At 38.4% G+C, this 15080-nt stretch overlaps 1 protein-coding gene and 1 long non-coding RNA gene across 2 annotated transcripts; one reads left to right on the top strand and one right to left on the bottom strand.

Annotated features, from left to right (window-relative positions):
- Positions 1-2965: 2965 nt before the first annotated feature.
- LOC140341029 (uncharacterized) lies at positions 2966-6834 on the top strand. Its single transcript, XR_011922791.1, has 4 exons — positions 2966-3087; positions 3693-3759; positions 6064-6096; positions 6558-6834. It is a non-coding gene; the product is annotated as an uncharacterized lncRNA (long non-coding RNA).
- Positions 6835-13275: 6441 nt separating this feature from the next.
- Positions 13276-14451, bottom strand: LOC140340577 (probable serine/threonine-protein kinase DDB_G0277449). Its single transcript, XM_072425871.1, has 3 exons — positions 14364-14451; positions 13692-13783; positions 13276-13520 (listed from the first exon to the last, which is right to left on the bottom strand). The coding sequence occupies exons 1-3, from the start codon at positions 14421-14423 to the stop codon at positions 13412-13414; spliced, it is 261 nt and encodes an 86-aa protein (XP_072281972.1). The 5' UTR covers positions 14424-14451; the 3' UTR covers positions 13276-13411.
- Positions 14452-15080: the final 629 nt, after the last annotated feature.

Raw genomic sequence — 15080 nt, 5'->3', positions numbered from 1 at the left:
ATTGCTGGATGCCAGGTAAAAAGATTGCTGGTAAAAAAAGACTTTGCGTGTCTTCCAGCCCCAAACCCCCACCTCCTTTTTTAGTTTAGTTGGACTTCAAAGGAAGTCAGAGGGTGCAAAACACATGTGCTTCTACCTGTACCCCAAATATCACAAAATAATCCTGGGGTATGTATGGTATGGAAAGGTTAAACCCTCTGCCAGGTTTGTGTCCTCACGAGGAAGAGTCTTCCTTATCCCAAGTAAACACAATTACCAAAACCAGAATTGAGGAGGCATTTTCCAATGGGGACTTATGTGTACTAAATTTTCTTGACTTTACAGATAATTATTTTTATTTCCACTTGTGCATCTCAGACAGGAAAATGCAAATTTTTCTGCTTTTTATCTAAACACGTCATACTATACACTTTATGTGCTTGGTAAGGTTATGGTATGGTATGCAGATTCGTGTTTTACTTGGTGGAAATGGTGGGTAGCTCCTTGGGCACTGAAATGCTGGTGGGATAAAAGCAGATTGGTTGCACATCCCTGTATACAATAATTACTATTTCTGGTTGGTCTGTGGGGTCAATCTTCAAATGGGGTCATGATGTGCAATTATAAACACACAGAAACCAAAAATGGTGAATAAACAGTAATGCATTACAAAGCAGGTCCTTCACTTTGGTGCATCACTCCTACAATGGAGAAAGAAACTCCATTGAGAGTTCACCCGGAGTTTGCCTGCAGTCACAGCTAATTGGAGGCACTCGCATGCCTCCAGTCAGCCGAGACTGCAGGTTCCCATGCTCCCTGAGCTGTACTTATCAATAGTAAGTACAGCCTGGAGACCATTGGAACTGAACTCAGATCAACTTTCAATGGAGAAACTCCATTGGGAGTTCATCTTGAGTTTGCCTGCAGTCACAGCTGATTGGAGGCTCCCACCTGTAACTGGACATGATAAGCAACATGATGAACCCGGAAGTTGATTTCAGAACACATATATTGGTCCTGTGTGAAAAATAAACTCAGGCTGACTTTACACCTTTGTGTAGTGGCAACATACATTGCAGGAGTGATGCGCCAAAGTAAAGGACCTGCTTTGCAATGCATTACTGTTCATTCACCATTTGTTGTTTCTGTGTGTTCATAATTGCATATCATATTGAAATTTAAAGATTCTGTCCACAGACAAACCAGGAAATAGTCATTGTATATAGAGAAATGTAATCAATCTACTTTTGTTCTATCAGCATTTCAGTGCCCAAAGACCTACCCACCATGGCCACCGAGTAAGTAAAACATGAATCTACATACTATAACCTTACTAAGCACATAAAGTGTTTAGCATGACATGTATTTTATGTTTAGATAAGAGGAGCAAAGTTACCTTCTCCTGTCCAAGAAGCACAAGAGGAAATAAGAAAAAATATCTATATTGGAAAATGCCTCCTCAGTTCTTGTTTTGGTAATAGTGCTCACTAGGGTAAACAGAGGGAACATTCTTCCTAGTGAGGACACAAAACAAACTTGTGGGTTTAAGCCTTCCATACCATACATACCCCAGGATATGTGTGATATTTGCGGTATTAGAGGAGACTTATGTATTTTGCACCCTCTGGCATCCTTCAACTTACAGCTTAACCCAAAAAGGAGGTAGAGGGCAGAGTGGACACGCAAGGTCCCTTTTTACCTTCTCCCTGGCTCCCGGTGTTTTTTTGTTCATGCACCATGCAGTATAGACCCTGGCTCTATTCTCGGCATCATTGAGAACACACCTAGGTGCTAAGGATAATGTAACTTCCCAGGGACTAACCAATGGGCAAAGAGGATTGGACCCTAAAGATTTGGCAGCGAAGATGGAGGCTTCAGGGTATGCACTTGTGATAGGATCCTGTACCTGTTATGGGTTACCATACCTCCCCTTTTAGTCTTAGGTACTCAACTGGGATGATATTCTGGCAATATATCTAGCTCTCTTTCAATCCGCTTCTGGAGTTTGGACCTTGTGTATGCACTGGGGTTCCATCCTACTGTTCTCTAGTGGATGGGGAATGGCAGGAAATAGGAAGGGACAAAGTGTGCCAGGGAGATAGATGGAGCAAAGCTATGCTTTCCAGTGCAGCCTCTCACCTATGACTTGCCATAAAGTAACAATGGTACAATCTAATCACTGGGGGAGAGGAGACGGAAATGCTTCCTACAGCAAGCAGCGGAATGATGACCATGGATATGATGCAGCTATATATTGTATAATCCCAGAAATGTATTTATGTAAAATACTGACAGGTCCACTTTAAGTAGCCATACCTTCTGTACATTTATCAGCTAAGATATGAATGATATTATATTCTAATACATCATCTTTTCTTGTGCAGGGCCTCCATGTACAATAGAACACACTAGTGAAAGTTACTGTATATTAGTGTATTGAATAATTTCCTCAAGAAGCTGGTTTCAAGAGAATTGCGGTGCTGGCTTGGTTTTGCGATGAAGGATATATCTTTTCTTTTTCCAACATATTCACAAAATGTATTTTAAATGAAGAATGTAAAAATATCAAGTCACAGATCAGTAATCATGAAATTGGTATATAAAATTAGCAAAAGCTTTACCAAAAATGCTTTTGCAAAATAGGAGTCTCCAATGAATATGTTTTGTATTTATGATTGTATTCATCTTAGAATTATTTCTAAAAATACATATATTTTGGTGGATAATATTGTTGTGTCATGGTTGGATAAATTTATATGGAGAAAGTTGCTGTGCAAGAAGTTTGGATAAAGCTGTGTAAGGACTGCTGATGCATTGTCCAATCGCTGCACATTATTTGTGGCTATTGTTTCTCACACAATACATTTTAATTAGCATTTCCAGAAAACCTGTCTTGTCTTTACCTTCCTGGAACACAATATTGATGGGATGGGCTATTCCCTGAGGTGCAGGGAGTACCAGACATTATGATTACTTGTTGTGTAACTAGATGTTGGATGATGTAACTTTTACAGTATAAAGAGGAACAGCACAGAATATTTACTTATAATATCTGTCCCCTACAAGAGGTAAACTGCTTCCTCATCTTCTCGATCTCCATCCAGAGAGGTAAGGAAATTTGCTTTTTTTTTCTTTTATTCTCTTAGTAATAAAAACTAAAGAGGTATTGAGACAAGAGAACTACAACATAGACAGCTGTCATAGAACCCCATAGTACTATGGATTGTGGATATCTAACAATAAATTCCTACAGGACTGTAAATATCATTTATTGCATCTTGTGGCAGGTGCATTTGTATTTTGATTTTTTTTTTTGCTTTTCACCACACTGAATTTTTGGCTTCACATATGTTTGCGATCACAGAAATTTAAGGAGCAAATAAGAGACGTTTATTGTTAAGGTTACATACACACATAGTGGGCCTTATTCAATAAAGCTCTCCAAGGCTGGAGAGAATACAGTTTCGTCAGTGAAGCTGGGTTATCCAGCAATCCTGGAATAGACCTCGTCCAGGAATTAAAACATTTGCTAGCAAGAAATCCATTCCAGGTTTTCTGGATCACCCAGCTTCACTGATGAAAGTGTATCCTCTCCAGCCTCAGAGAGCTTTAATAAATCAGGCCCAATATGTGAATTTAGAGATCTGAACCTTCTTAGTCACCATTTCAGGAGTTAAAAATAATTTAGTAATAACTTTGCCTCTGTTTTACAGATCTCAAGAGCCATGAAGTTTCCCATAACTGTACTGCCCTTGTTCTCATTCCTATTGTTCATACCAGGTAATTTTATTTTATATTATTCAATATACATTTTACATATATACTTGAGTATATGCTGAGATTTTATTGCCCTCAAAATTCCATTAAAATTATCCTGATTTATACTCTGGTCACACAGTAGATGGCACTGTGTCCTCGTGTAAAATGTGTAACACGCTCTTGCACATTATAAAGGGTTTTTACACATCATTAAAGAAAGTAAAGACGATAAACAGACTATGCCTAATTTATTTTTCACCTTTTAGATAAATGTTTTCTAAACAACACATAATGGATGTTTTTATTCACATTAATTTTACTAACATCAATTACTCTCAATTACTGTTTTATTTGTTGGCATTGAATGCAGCATTTTGTGCCCTGGGTTCATACTTGAGTTAAAGGGTGGATCTAGCCCTGGCTTTGGATCATTAAGCCACACAGCATTTTCATATGGGCGGCTTAATAGTGCGCTGTCATGGGTGGGGAAGGGATAGACAGGTGTCCTATGAGATAATCCTACTCTTAGAATGTGTACTATGAGCTGATTGGGAGTATACAATGTCGTCACTATCAGCTGTGTATGCTCTGTCTGAGTGCGCATCTCATATCTTTTTCAATGGGATTGTACTTCAGTCTGAGCTCCTCGAGAGTGGGCGTGTCCTATATACCTCCGAGATTAGCTGTGCCCCGCCCACCTTATACTGTGAGATAATCCCGCCCCTCGCACAGCAGCTGCAGCAGCATGAGTGCTGTGTCTGTGTCCATGCTGCCGTCATTACCCCAATGTATAAACCTTCATATCTCCCACACCGATTGTTGTACAATTCTAAAATTTTCAGGGTACACAGGGGACATTGAGAGATGATATTAAACCTAATTCAGCCCCCTGAATGCCGCTGTATTTGTAAAAAAAAAAAAAGAAAGTGCCGACCTCACTGCAAATGTGTGCAATTGCTATCTTTTATTTTTCAATGACAAAAAAAGTCCCACCTGCGCATGCCTCGTGGAATTTGTGATGTGCGTATCCCAGGATGCTTTGCACTCATATTTAGTCTTTACTGCAGCGGCAGTCATGACAGAATGGAATTGCCCTTTTTTAAATTTTTTTTTTTAAAAAAGGCAATTCATGAAAAAAGAACAATGGTCATCTAGTCTTCTATATAAAGGAAAAATTGTGGTGATTGGATATCTCAAGACCAGGGCCCCCAAATTAAGTTTGCATGTTCGGGACCCCTAAAGGGCCACTCCCATGGCATTGAGCATTAAGGGTAATGCCAATTGTATGCGTGTTGTGGTGCCGCAAATATAAATTTGCCTGCTCATTAAACTTTTAGGATGTGTTAATACTGGTGCTGAGGTGGCACTGCGGTTACCCCTTCCTTGAGCCATGGAACTGGGCTTAGGGGGAAACGCTCAGTACCGCTCACTACCACCTAGAGTCAAATCTGCAGACGCTGCGTTGCAAGGAACCGAGTGGCTGGTGGGGTAACTGTTACTCATAGCTGAATACTTACATACTTTACATAAATTATGCTATAGTGAGATGTTAAATTGGGCTTCTTAGAGAGTAAGGGGATAGCTATGTATGAAAGGGTAGCATATGATATGATGGGTGTAAAATTTTAATTTCGGGAGAAGGGGGTGAATTGTGGACAAAAAGTGTTTCCCTCTGGCTCCCACATATTCAGTTGGCAACATCACTCTGCTCCACAGAAGGTAAGTGTCCACCTATGTGTAACAGGCACCCTGCCAGCTGCTCACTCCCTCACACTGCATCTTTTTATTTTAATCTTTTTATTTAAAGATTAAATTATTTATTGAGTAATACACAAATATTGGTAATATCTTCTAATAAAGTAATATAAAATCTGTTTTTGTGCTTCAATTTATAGTATAGTTCACCCAATCACTCCTTGGATGGGCTTTGAACCAAAAATATTTAGGTATGATCTAAAGGATTTTTATATTCTGTTCCACTAAGCCATGTGATGTGAACAGGGAGCTCACCATTTTCTGTTGCATTGAAAGCAGTGCAGTGTAATCACCAACCTGCCACCTGCTTAGACATTGAAATGCAAATTAAATTGTTTATGTGCATTGTGTTTGTTAATCATTGACATAATGCAACACTGTAAACCATAACGGTCTAACGAAATATATATTTAATCAGTGGCCTTTTTAGCTGCCCATTTAACTCATGGCTGGGGAGGAGAGGGAAGTTTACTATAATGGTAGGTAAAGGGGTATATTAGAGTAATAATAATACATATAGATTTTCTCCCCATCATTAGATATGTAATCAATCTATTTTTATTTCACCAGCATTTCAATGCCAGAAGGACCCAGAGCCACCATGTAAGTAAAACATGAAACTCTATTTTATTCCAAGCACATGAAGTGTATAGCACATCATTTTTTTTTTTTTTTTTTGGGGGGGGGGGGGGTGATAAAAATCTTACTATATCTTTTGTATGCCCAATTGTAGAAACCTTTCTTCATCATGTGATGTGGTTTCATTCTCCCCTCTCCCAGAGGTTAAGATAAGAGAAAATGGGGGGAATATATCCAGTACTCTTGTAAACTGTCCCAGGGAGACTGATGAAGGTTGCAGTGTTGAGATAAATGGAATGTAGGGGACACAAGCTTCCAGAGGAGGCATATAAAACACTTTTTGCAGGGATATATTTTCCCCAGGCTTAGTTAAGTTACACAGCTATAAACTATGCACAGTTATGCTCACATATCCCAGCATATAAACTAAAATGATAATATAAATACTAATAACGTGTAATAATGTGTTATCTCTTCTTGTTCAGCTCCTCCGTGTACAATGGAAAATAGTGTTGAAAAGTGGGGTGGAGTGTGCCCAGATTATTGTATTGCTGAATTACCTCCTAAGGATGCTTGCATTGAAATCGCAAAGAAAGCCTGTTATTGTGAGGAGGGATATATCTTCTATTCTAACAAGTATGAAAAATGCATTTCAGAAGATGAATGTAAGGAATACAAGTCATAAAATTGTTAAAATGAAATCTTTACAAATACTGTAATTTGTAATGAATTCACTGGTATAAAGTATGAGATTCACTGAAATCTGTGTTTGTAATTCTTTGCATTGAATTAAAAGAAAAGGTTGTTAAAACTGAAACACACAGGACACGTTTATTTTCTATTCCAGATATAGCTAAACTGTATGGTCAAACTGTGTACATTTCAGGAATGAAGGGACAGAAATACAGATCATTTGGTGAATAAAAAGGATCTGGGATATATGAGAAAGTCTGACATACACATGGCCTACAAGTGGAAGATTTTTTGGTGGGAACATATACAGCTATAAAAACCAAAGAGGCTGTCTAACTTCTGCCTCCTCTCCATCTAAACCTGGGAATGATGATAATCAAATGAGCAAATCCTTTATGAGAAACACTAAACCTTTTATTATGACTGCACCATCCCATACATCTTAGGACTAGGAGCCAATGGGAAACGTGGTGTATCTGTGCTTAACTTTACACAGTGAAAAGGATCTTTTTGTAATGCAAAAACCTTTACATGTGTATGAGGGAAGGAACAGATGATCAGACTTTAAAATATTCTTCTCTGCATCTTGGGTCCAGCCTTCCATCACCGAGGTTGAAAATGCTGAGAATGATGGTGCTCCAGGTGGACGTCTGGCCCTGGAGAACATTGATGGACAAACTAACGAATCTGGGTTTTCTCTTTCACAACCAACTTTTTTAGGGTGTACAATACATCACACAGAGCCTCACCTCCAGACTCCTATTCCTCCTCTTCCAATGGAGGCATGTGCCACAAATTCATAATAAGCCACCTCCAGCCAGTGGTACATCCTTGACTGCTACAGTTCCATTGGAATAATTACTTATAAATGTTTTAGTTGCAGCTTGAGGAATAAATAAACACAAAAAAAAAGTTTGGCATGGGTCAAGACAGAACCAAAGAATGGGTTTTGTTTTGGCCAGCTGGTATGTGAGCAGTTGTAGTGCCATGCTGACACACAGGTATTGGGTTTTAGGAGTTACTGCCTCAGGATTTTAATGAAATGTGTAGGGAAGAGCTTGCAGTGTCACTATGTAGTCAGGTGATCCCAGAAGTAGCAGAATCTATTTTGGACAGGTTGTAAAATCCAAATATACAAGTGTTTTGTGCTTAAGCACCACCAGTTGTGGGTTTTTATCTTGTTTTAACAAAAAAGCTGTACAATTTTACACTGTTTGGTTCCATCTTTAGGCTATGCTCATGAGTTGAATGGTGCTGATGAGACCTCCAGTGGTTGATAGGTAAATGAAATCTAGGATTAAGGAAATAATCCCATGTGATTGGGAATCTGCCACTTTGAGGAAATCCAGGACATTAAGGCCTCCATTTGCAGAACAGGGAAACTGGCTTTCTAAAATATATTCACTGGCAGAAATTAATTATTACTTTAGAAACACATGAACCTGGGAGATTTCCACAAGAGAGAGTTTGACGGAATGTCTGATACTATTTTATAAATGAAGCCCTGAACTTCCTCTATTTTTCCTCTGGGGCTGTAGCACAAAGAGCTCAGACCAAGTGAGGCCAATAAAATGCTGGACTACGTGACGATTATAGTTTTTTTATTCAACCACAGATGACAGCTGACGGTAACTGCACTGTCCAGCCACTGTAGAATTTTTGGGACTATTATATCTCAAATTTTACACTTCAGTTACCAAGATATCCAATATCCAAGATATAATTCCTCACATAGACATTCTGCTTACCCAGTTTCATTACCCAACAAAGGGAACATTAGTTTGCTGGCTTCTAACTATATGTATTTTGAGAAATTGGTTGGGTACTCGCTCCAACAATACCACACAATTTGTGCCTCCTAAATTCTGTCCATCCCAGCACTGCTGCATCTATCCCAGGACTACCTATCACTTTCCCATTTCCTGGAACCCCAGTGCAAGGCTGGGACACAAGCTTTCTGTATTGTAATACTATGAAGCATACACAAGGTGAAGTACTGGAGAAGAGAAGAATCAAACTCCAAGAGCACTGGTGGCTGGTGACCTTTTGCTATTTTCAGTAAGCATACAAAGACTTATCTTATTTTACCCTCCTGCAGGAATGGTGGGTGCAGAAGCATGCCGCCAGTGCATCCCCCTAAAGCCTCCGTCTTCACTGGCAACTCTTCAGTGTCCAATCCTCCTCAGCCACTCATTGAACACTGATGAGTTACATTATCCTCAGCACCTAGATGTATTCTCAATGATGCCAGGAATAGAGCCAGGATCTACACTATATGATGCAGGAACAAGAAACCACCGTTGCCAGAGAAAAAGTTTGATGGTAAAAAAGACTTTGTGTGTCTTCCGGCCCCAAACCTCCACCTCCTTTTTGAGTTTAATTAGATGTTAAAAGAACTCAGGGGGTGCAAAATACATGTGCTTCCCCCTGTACCCCAAATATCACACTTATCATGGGGTATGTATGGTATGGAAGGGTTAAACCCTCTGCAAGGTTTGTTTTGTGTCCTCACGAGGAAGAGCCTTCCTTATCCCGGTAAACACAATTACCAAAACAAGAATTGAGGAGGCGTTTTCCAATGGGGACTGATGTGTTCTAACCTTTCTTGACTTTACAGAAAATTATTTTCATTTCCACTTGTGCCTCTGAGACAGGAAAATGTAAGTTTTCTGCTTTTTATCTAAACATGTCACGCTATACGTATTACGTATACGTATTATGTGCTTAGTAAGGTTATGGTACAGTATGCAGATTCATGTGAAATGGTGGGTAGCTCCTTGGGCACTGAAATGCTGGTGGGATAAAAGCAGATTGATTACATATCTCTGTATACATAAATTACGATTTTTGGTTGGTCTGTGGAGAGAATCTTCAAATGGGGACATGATGTGTGTTAAGGCGATTTGCTATTGATCCCGGATCAATATTTCCCTTTTTTCTAATCACTTCTATTTACCGCGCTGGAAGGTAACACACACAATTTAATGTGTGGTTCGATCACTCTTAAAACATTATTGTTTGCACACAGTTTATATAACAGTTCAAAGGCATGATCACAAGACAGTTAGCAGACATGATAGATGTCCTTGTGGTTCTCCTAGAACAAGATATTTTTGTCACAGTAACAGATATATGGCCGTAGGGAGGAAAGGAAGAGTTTCAAGGCAAAAAGGGGAGAAGCGGACGCTAGTTTACTGATAAGAAGAGTACAACTAGTTTCAACATAATTCAATCATCTACAAAACATAACAAAAGTACAAAAATAATTAACTACAAGCAAAATTCCTCAGCTTCTTACAACTCGCAGTTATGTGCATTATGCAATTTTTGGTTCATTGTGCTGCTTATCATGCCTAGCCGCAGGTTGGTGACTACACTGTACTGGCAATAGGGAGCTCACTGGCCCAGCTGTATTGTCTGGCAAGGGTACCGGAACCACACAGCTTGACTGAACAGAATTACAAAACATTTGATGCAAATATTATAAATCTATATATTTAGATGTCTGCCTGGACTTCAGATATCTATTTCATGAAATGACCCGGTTCAAAGAACAGGAACAAGGACAGTACAATAATGTGCAACTTCATAGCTAGCAAGATCTGTTAAACAGAGGCAAAGATATTTTAAATCAAGTTCAGATACTCAAATTCTGCATATTAAAAATCAGCCATGCCAATCTAATACACAGTGGATACAAAAAGTGTGCACACCTTTGTTAAAATGCCAGGTTTTTTTGAAAAGTCACTATCCATATGGTGAATCATGGTGGTGACAGTATGATGCTTTGGGGTTGCTTTTCTTCTGTTGGATCTGGAGCATGAGGAAAGGTGGAGGGAGTTATGAACAGTTCCAAAATACCAGTCACTTTTGGCTGGAAATTTTCAGGCAAATGAGGGAACACTGAAGATGAAGAGAAATGTCACCATTTACAAGATATGGACCCAAGCATACATTCAAATCAACAAAAGAATGGCCCAAAGTACAGACCTAAATCCAATAGAAAATCTGAACAGGAGTGTGCATGAGAGAGATGCTCTCTCGCAATCTGACATATTTGGAGTACTTTTGCAAGGAAAAGTGTGCAAATATTGCCAAGTCAGGATATGCTATGCTGATAGACTCCAATACAAGAAGACTGAATTTTGGAATAAATTACAAGGTGATTCAACAACGTGTAAGGGTGTGCAGACTTTCACAACCAGCTTTTTGTACTTTTTTTATATATTTTTTCCCCAACAGATTTGTTTGTTTTCATATGAATTGTATAGGTTATATTAAAGGTGGGAAATATTTTGATATAGTGTGGTCATTTTTTGGATTTCAACAAAAAATCCATTGGTGGTAAAATCTGGTCATTCAGTATATGCAGGGAGCCCGCTGACCTCAAGCACATAAAGTGTCTGAACCTCTAGAACTGACCAAGTAGGTCAGTCTGGGTCAGAGCACTGCCCCACAAGCTCCCAGATCATAACACAACCCCCACAGGTACCCCATGGTCCGGAGTCCCGTGTCACCCAAGGGGGAATATAGTTCACCCCGAACGACATCATAATGCCGGAAAACATCCACTCTCCCATCATAGGTCTGAGCCTGCTCAATGCCCTGAGCCTGCGATCCGTACGGGAAACATGGTCCACAGTCGTTGATCACTGCTGGTCTCTGTGTTCTCGTGGCCCACCTGTCAGATGGCCATGGTCAGTCCTCTAAAGTAAATGCAACCACCTAGCTTTGGCAGGGTGGGCTGAGTATTGGAAGCATTTATGGTTTTAGTTTCACGGATGGGTTTAATGCACAACAGACTTAAAAGATAATTAATAATAATTTTCTGATTTCTAGAAGCATTACCTTAGAGAAGTGTGACAGAGAGTATCATAAGACTGGTTTGTCTTTTTTTAATTTTTTTAATATATAGGAAACACAATACAACAAAACTTACAACACATACAATAAGTATCAATCTCCAAATTTCGAAGTTAACATTACCATTTACATTTTTTTTTATTAAGAAAGCCAATATTGCATCACATTTTGCGTGTCCCTTGAAATATGTTATTATTAATAAACCAACTCAGGAATGATTCTTCCTATGCAGATCTCCCTGAAGTGGTGGTTAAGTTTGGCTGGGCCTCAAGTAGCTGGGGAATGGGTATAAAAGAATAAAAGATTGATTTATCTTTAGATCCATCTTTCATCTTTTCATCTTTCATCCACAGCAGTAAAACCGAACACTGGATGTTGACCTACAAAAAAATATTACAGCGTATACAGATTTCCATTCAAGCAAACTAAAGATTTAGGACATATGTGAATGCTCGTCTTGGATTGGACTCAGAAAAGTCACCTTTATAAATGTATGTTTTTCTTTTGTTTAGCATTTTTTGTAAAAGTAATGTACAAAATGCAATGAACGTATCATTGATTCCTCAAGACAGAGAGATCATTCCTGCAGATTTAGAAATGTGCTAGACCTGCATTACAAATAAAGAAATAACAATGCCACTAGAAGGGTCAGCAGATAAATAGTTAAAACATGGTGGCCTGTGGCAATGTAATTGGTGACATTATTTTCTGCCGAGCAGTGTCATAGTATATTGATTAGTGCAAAATATTATTAAGAACTTATCCTACAGTCTGATAATAACGAATTATGTGTAATAGTTAGAGGTTTTATTATATATATTTTTTTAATTTGTTGGCTTCCCATAGGTCAAATAAAATATTATTTTATTTTGGATTTAAAAAAAGATAAGGAACATTTTGTCTTTGTAAGCATATACATGTATAGTAGCTGCTGGTATGGTTATGGTGCTCCTTGACGTTTTTTATCCAGATACATTCAAATATTGGTGGGCTTAACTGTAAAAAACACTCTAATGATATATTCATTCCATCAGTTTCACACTCAAATAATTTAATTTTTTTGCAACCTCTTTTACATTTTTTAATATTTTTTACCACCATCTACGGTGTCCAAATATAAAGGTGTCCATGTATCTAGTTTGAGGTTTGGGGGCTTCCATTATGCTTTATGATACTTCCCACTACTTTCTAAAAAATATAAAAGTGTCCAACCCTCTAGAATAAGTTCTAGAACCTCTATTACACTATGTGGTGTTTGTAACAACTTTGCTGACTACTGTGTGATCCAGAGGAAGGCGAAAACTCTTCTAAAGCGTGGTCCAATTAGCTTTAAAAGAGAAAAATTCCTTCCTGACCCCTGAAGGCGATCGGATAAATCCCTGGATTATAGTCGCTTTTTGTTGTCCAGTTTAGTAGTTTGTTTAAGGAGGATTTCCATCGCCTGCAATGGAATTCCCCCTTGTGAAAGTCTGGTAATTGTCCTGGTAATAGGTTTATATAGGGATGAGTGTTGCAGATTTCCGGTTTAGCTGTTGTTGAACAAATAAATACCGACAGACAACAAATGCAAAACGTAGACAATAGGCAACTTTCTATGTTGGGTGCAAAGCCCTGCCCCCCAGCAATGGTGACAAATATGCTCAGGGCTTTGCAGCAAACATAAAAAGTTGGTTGTTGGCATTAGTCTACAATTAAAAAGCAGGACATGCTATTTTACATCTTTTTCCTCAGGGTCATGGTACCCCCGACAACCCAGGCATTATCGGTGACAAGTTGAAATTAGCTAAACCCGGAGTACAGGAAATCCACTCATCCCTAGTGTTTTGTCATTGCTGTCTTCGTGGATCCTTTGTGGATGTTGCAATCCACAAAGGAGCTCAGCTATGATTGTTCTGTTGGAGAAGAAGAAAAAAATAGATGGTTAGTTGGGATCTTCAAAATCCAACCAAAATTTAATATACAACTGAAAACTGCTTGCTATAAAACTAGCAGATGGATGAATTGATTGATTGGGTTCAATCACTGGTTGAGTCACTGCTTGTCTGGTTAGTTATGAGACGTACCTTAATTTGTCGTCAGGTAATGGAGCTTCTTTACTCATGAGCTCATATAAATTTCCGCCGCTTACATATTCCATAACAATAAAAAGATGATTCTGTGTGAAAAGAAAAGATAAAGGTTAGCTATAGGATTCTTAGGGAATTTTTTTGACAAACGTTTATACATTGGCTGACAAGTAAAGTGTGGAAACATTTCTCTAACATTTGGAATATTTACTATCATTTTCTAAGACAAGTTCCTCTAGAGCTCAGAGGTAGCTCTGCAGCATCTCAAAGGAGATCCATATAGACTGCCTATGATGGAGAATCCTCTTTAAAAGAATCGCCTGGCTGTTAGGCTGATCCACTGACCCTTGTATCTTCTGGGATATTGTCCTGATGTAGATGTAGAAGATGTAGGGAGATCAGAAGTCCTGGCTTTCCTTTATATTTCTAATTGCAGGATTTTTCTCAGCCTGTGAAAGCTTTAAGGCCAAAAACAGGCAGAAAACTTAGCAGAAATACTTAAAAAAATAATTTATCCTTTTCCTCTACTGGAACCAAGGGAAATTATTCCTCTCTTAATTTTTGTAAGGAAATCTATTTTCAAACTTGACTCCTAAAAAGTAAATTTGCTCTATTAGAGGGGAATAAGTAATGGTAAGAAGAGTGAAAATATAAAATTAGAAGACTTACCTCTGTTTGGAAGGAGCCATGGAGTTTAGTGATGAAAGGGTTCTTACTGGCTTTCTTCATTACTGCACGCTCTTTGAAGACAATATCGGAAATGTGCAGAAATATCCATATATCTATCTTCATATCTATAATTCCCATTGTAATCTCACATCAGTGGACTCCCCAATTATGTATAACCGAATCTAAATACATCATGGACTGAGTCTGATGGACATAATAAAAGGGTTTATAGGCTTTCCCTATTGCTCCTTATTGGTCTGTTTAATATCCTATTTGAAGCATTTGTTTTATACGCTCCAATAATACCTGTTTGTTCTTCCTGAAATCTAATGTATCCATCATGTCTGAGGACAGATGCAGTTTAATAATCTGTTGATTGCTATGTGTAGATACACTTTAGGGAATGAGGAGTATTAGACATTGGACAGATGTGTTCATACATGTATTTACCATAAGGGGCGTTTATTGAGCTCTGTGGCTGAGGATTTGTGATACCGGTATAGTAAATGGAATTTTATAAAAGGAATGTCATAGGGAATTAATAATTTGCCCATCAGAATTTATTGTATGTTTAAACAGAACAGCAGGAATGTTACAATAAGCCATAGCAAATAGCAGGTAGCATTTTTATACAAATACTACTAAGAACCAAATCCTGTTTAGTGATCAAGGTGTGATTAGGACCCACTTGATAAACATATTTAACAGGCTTTTTGA

Source organism: Pyxicephalus adspersus, chromosome 11, assembly GCF_032062135.1.
Source record: "Pyxicephalus adspersus chromosome 11, UCB_Pads_2.0, whole genome shotgun sequence".
Lineage (NCBI taxonomy): Eukaryota > Metazoa > Chordata > Amphibia > Anura > Pyxicephalidae > Pyxicephalus > Pyxicephalus adspersus.
This window is presented reverse-complemented; position numbering and strand designations above follow the sequence as displayed.

What these genes read in the sequence shown, in the direction of transcription:
- LOC140340577 (XM_072425871.1), bottom strand. Translation starts at nt 14,423, where the DNA reads ATGAAGAAAGCCAGTAAGAACCCTTTCATCACTAAACTCCATGGCTCC. An exon ending in ATGGCTCCTTCCAAACAGAG is followed by an intron (nt 13,784 to 14,363) that starts GTAAGTCTTCTA and finishes CTTTTCACACAG; the next exon opens with AATCATCTTTTTATTGTTAT. An exon ending in TTACCTGACGACAAATTAAG is followed by an intron (nt 13,521 to 13,691) that starts GTACGTCTCATA and finishes CTTCTCCAACAG; the next exon opens with AACAATCATAGCTGAGCTCC.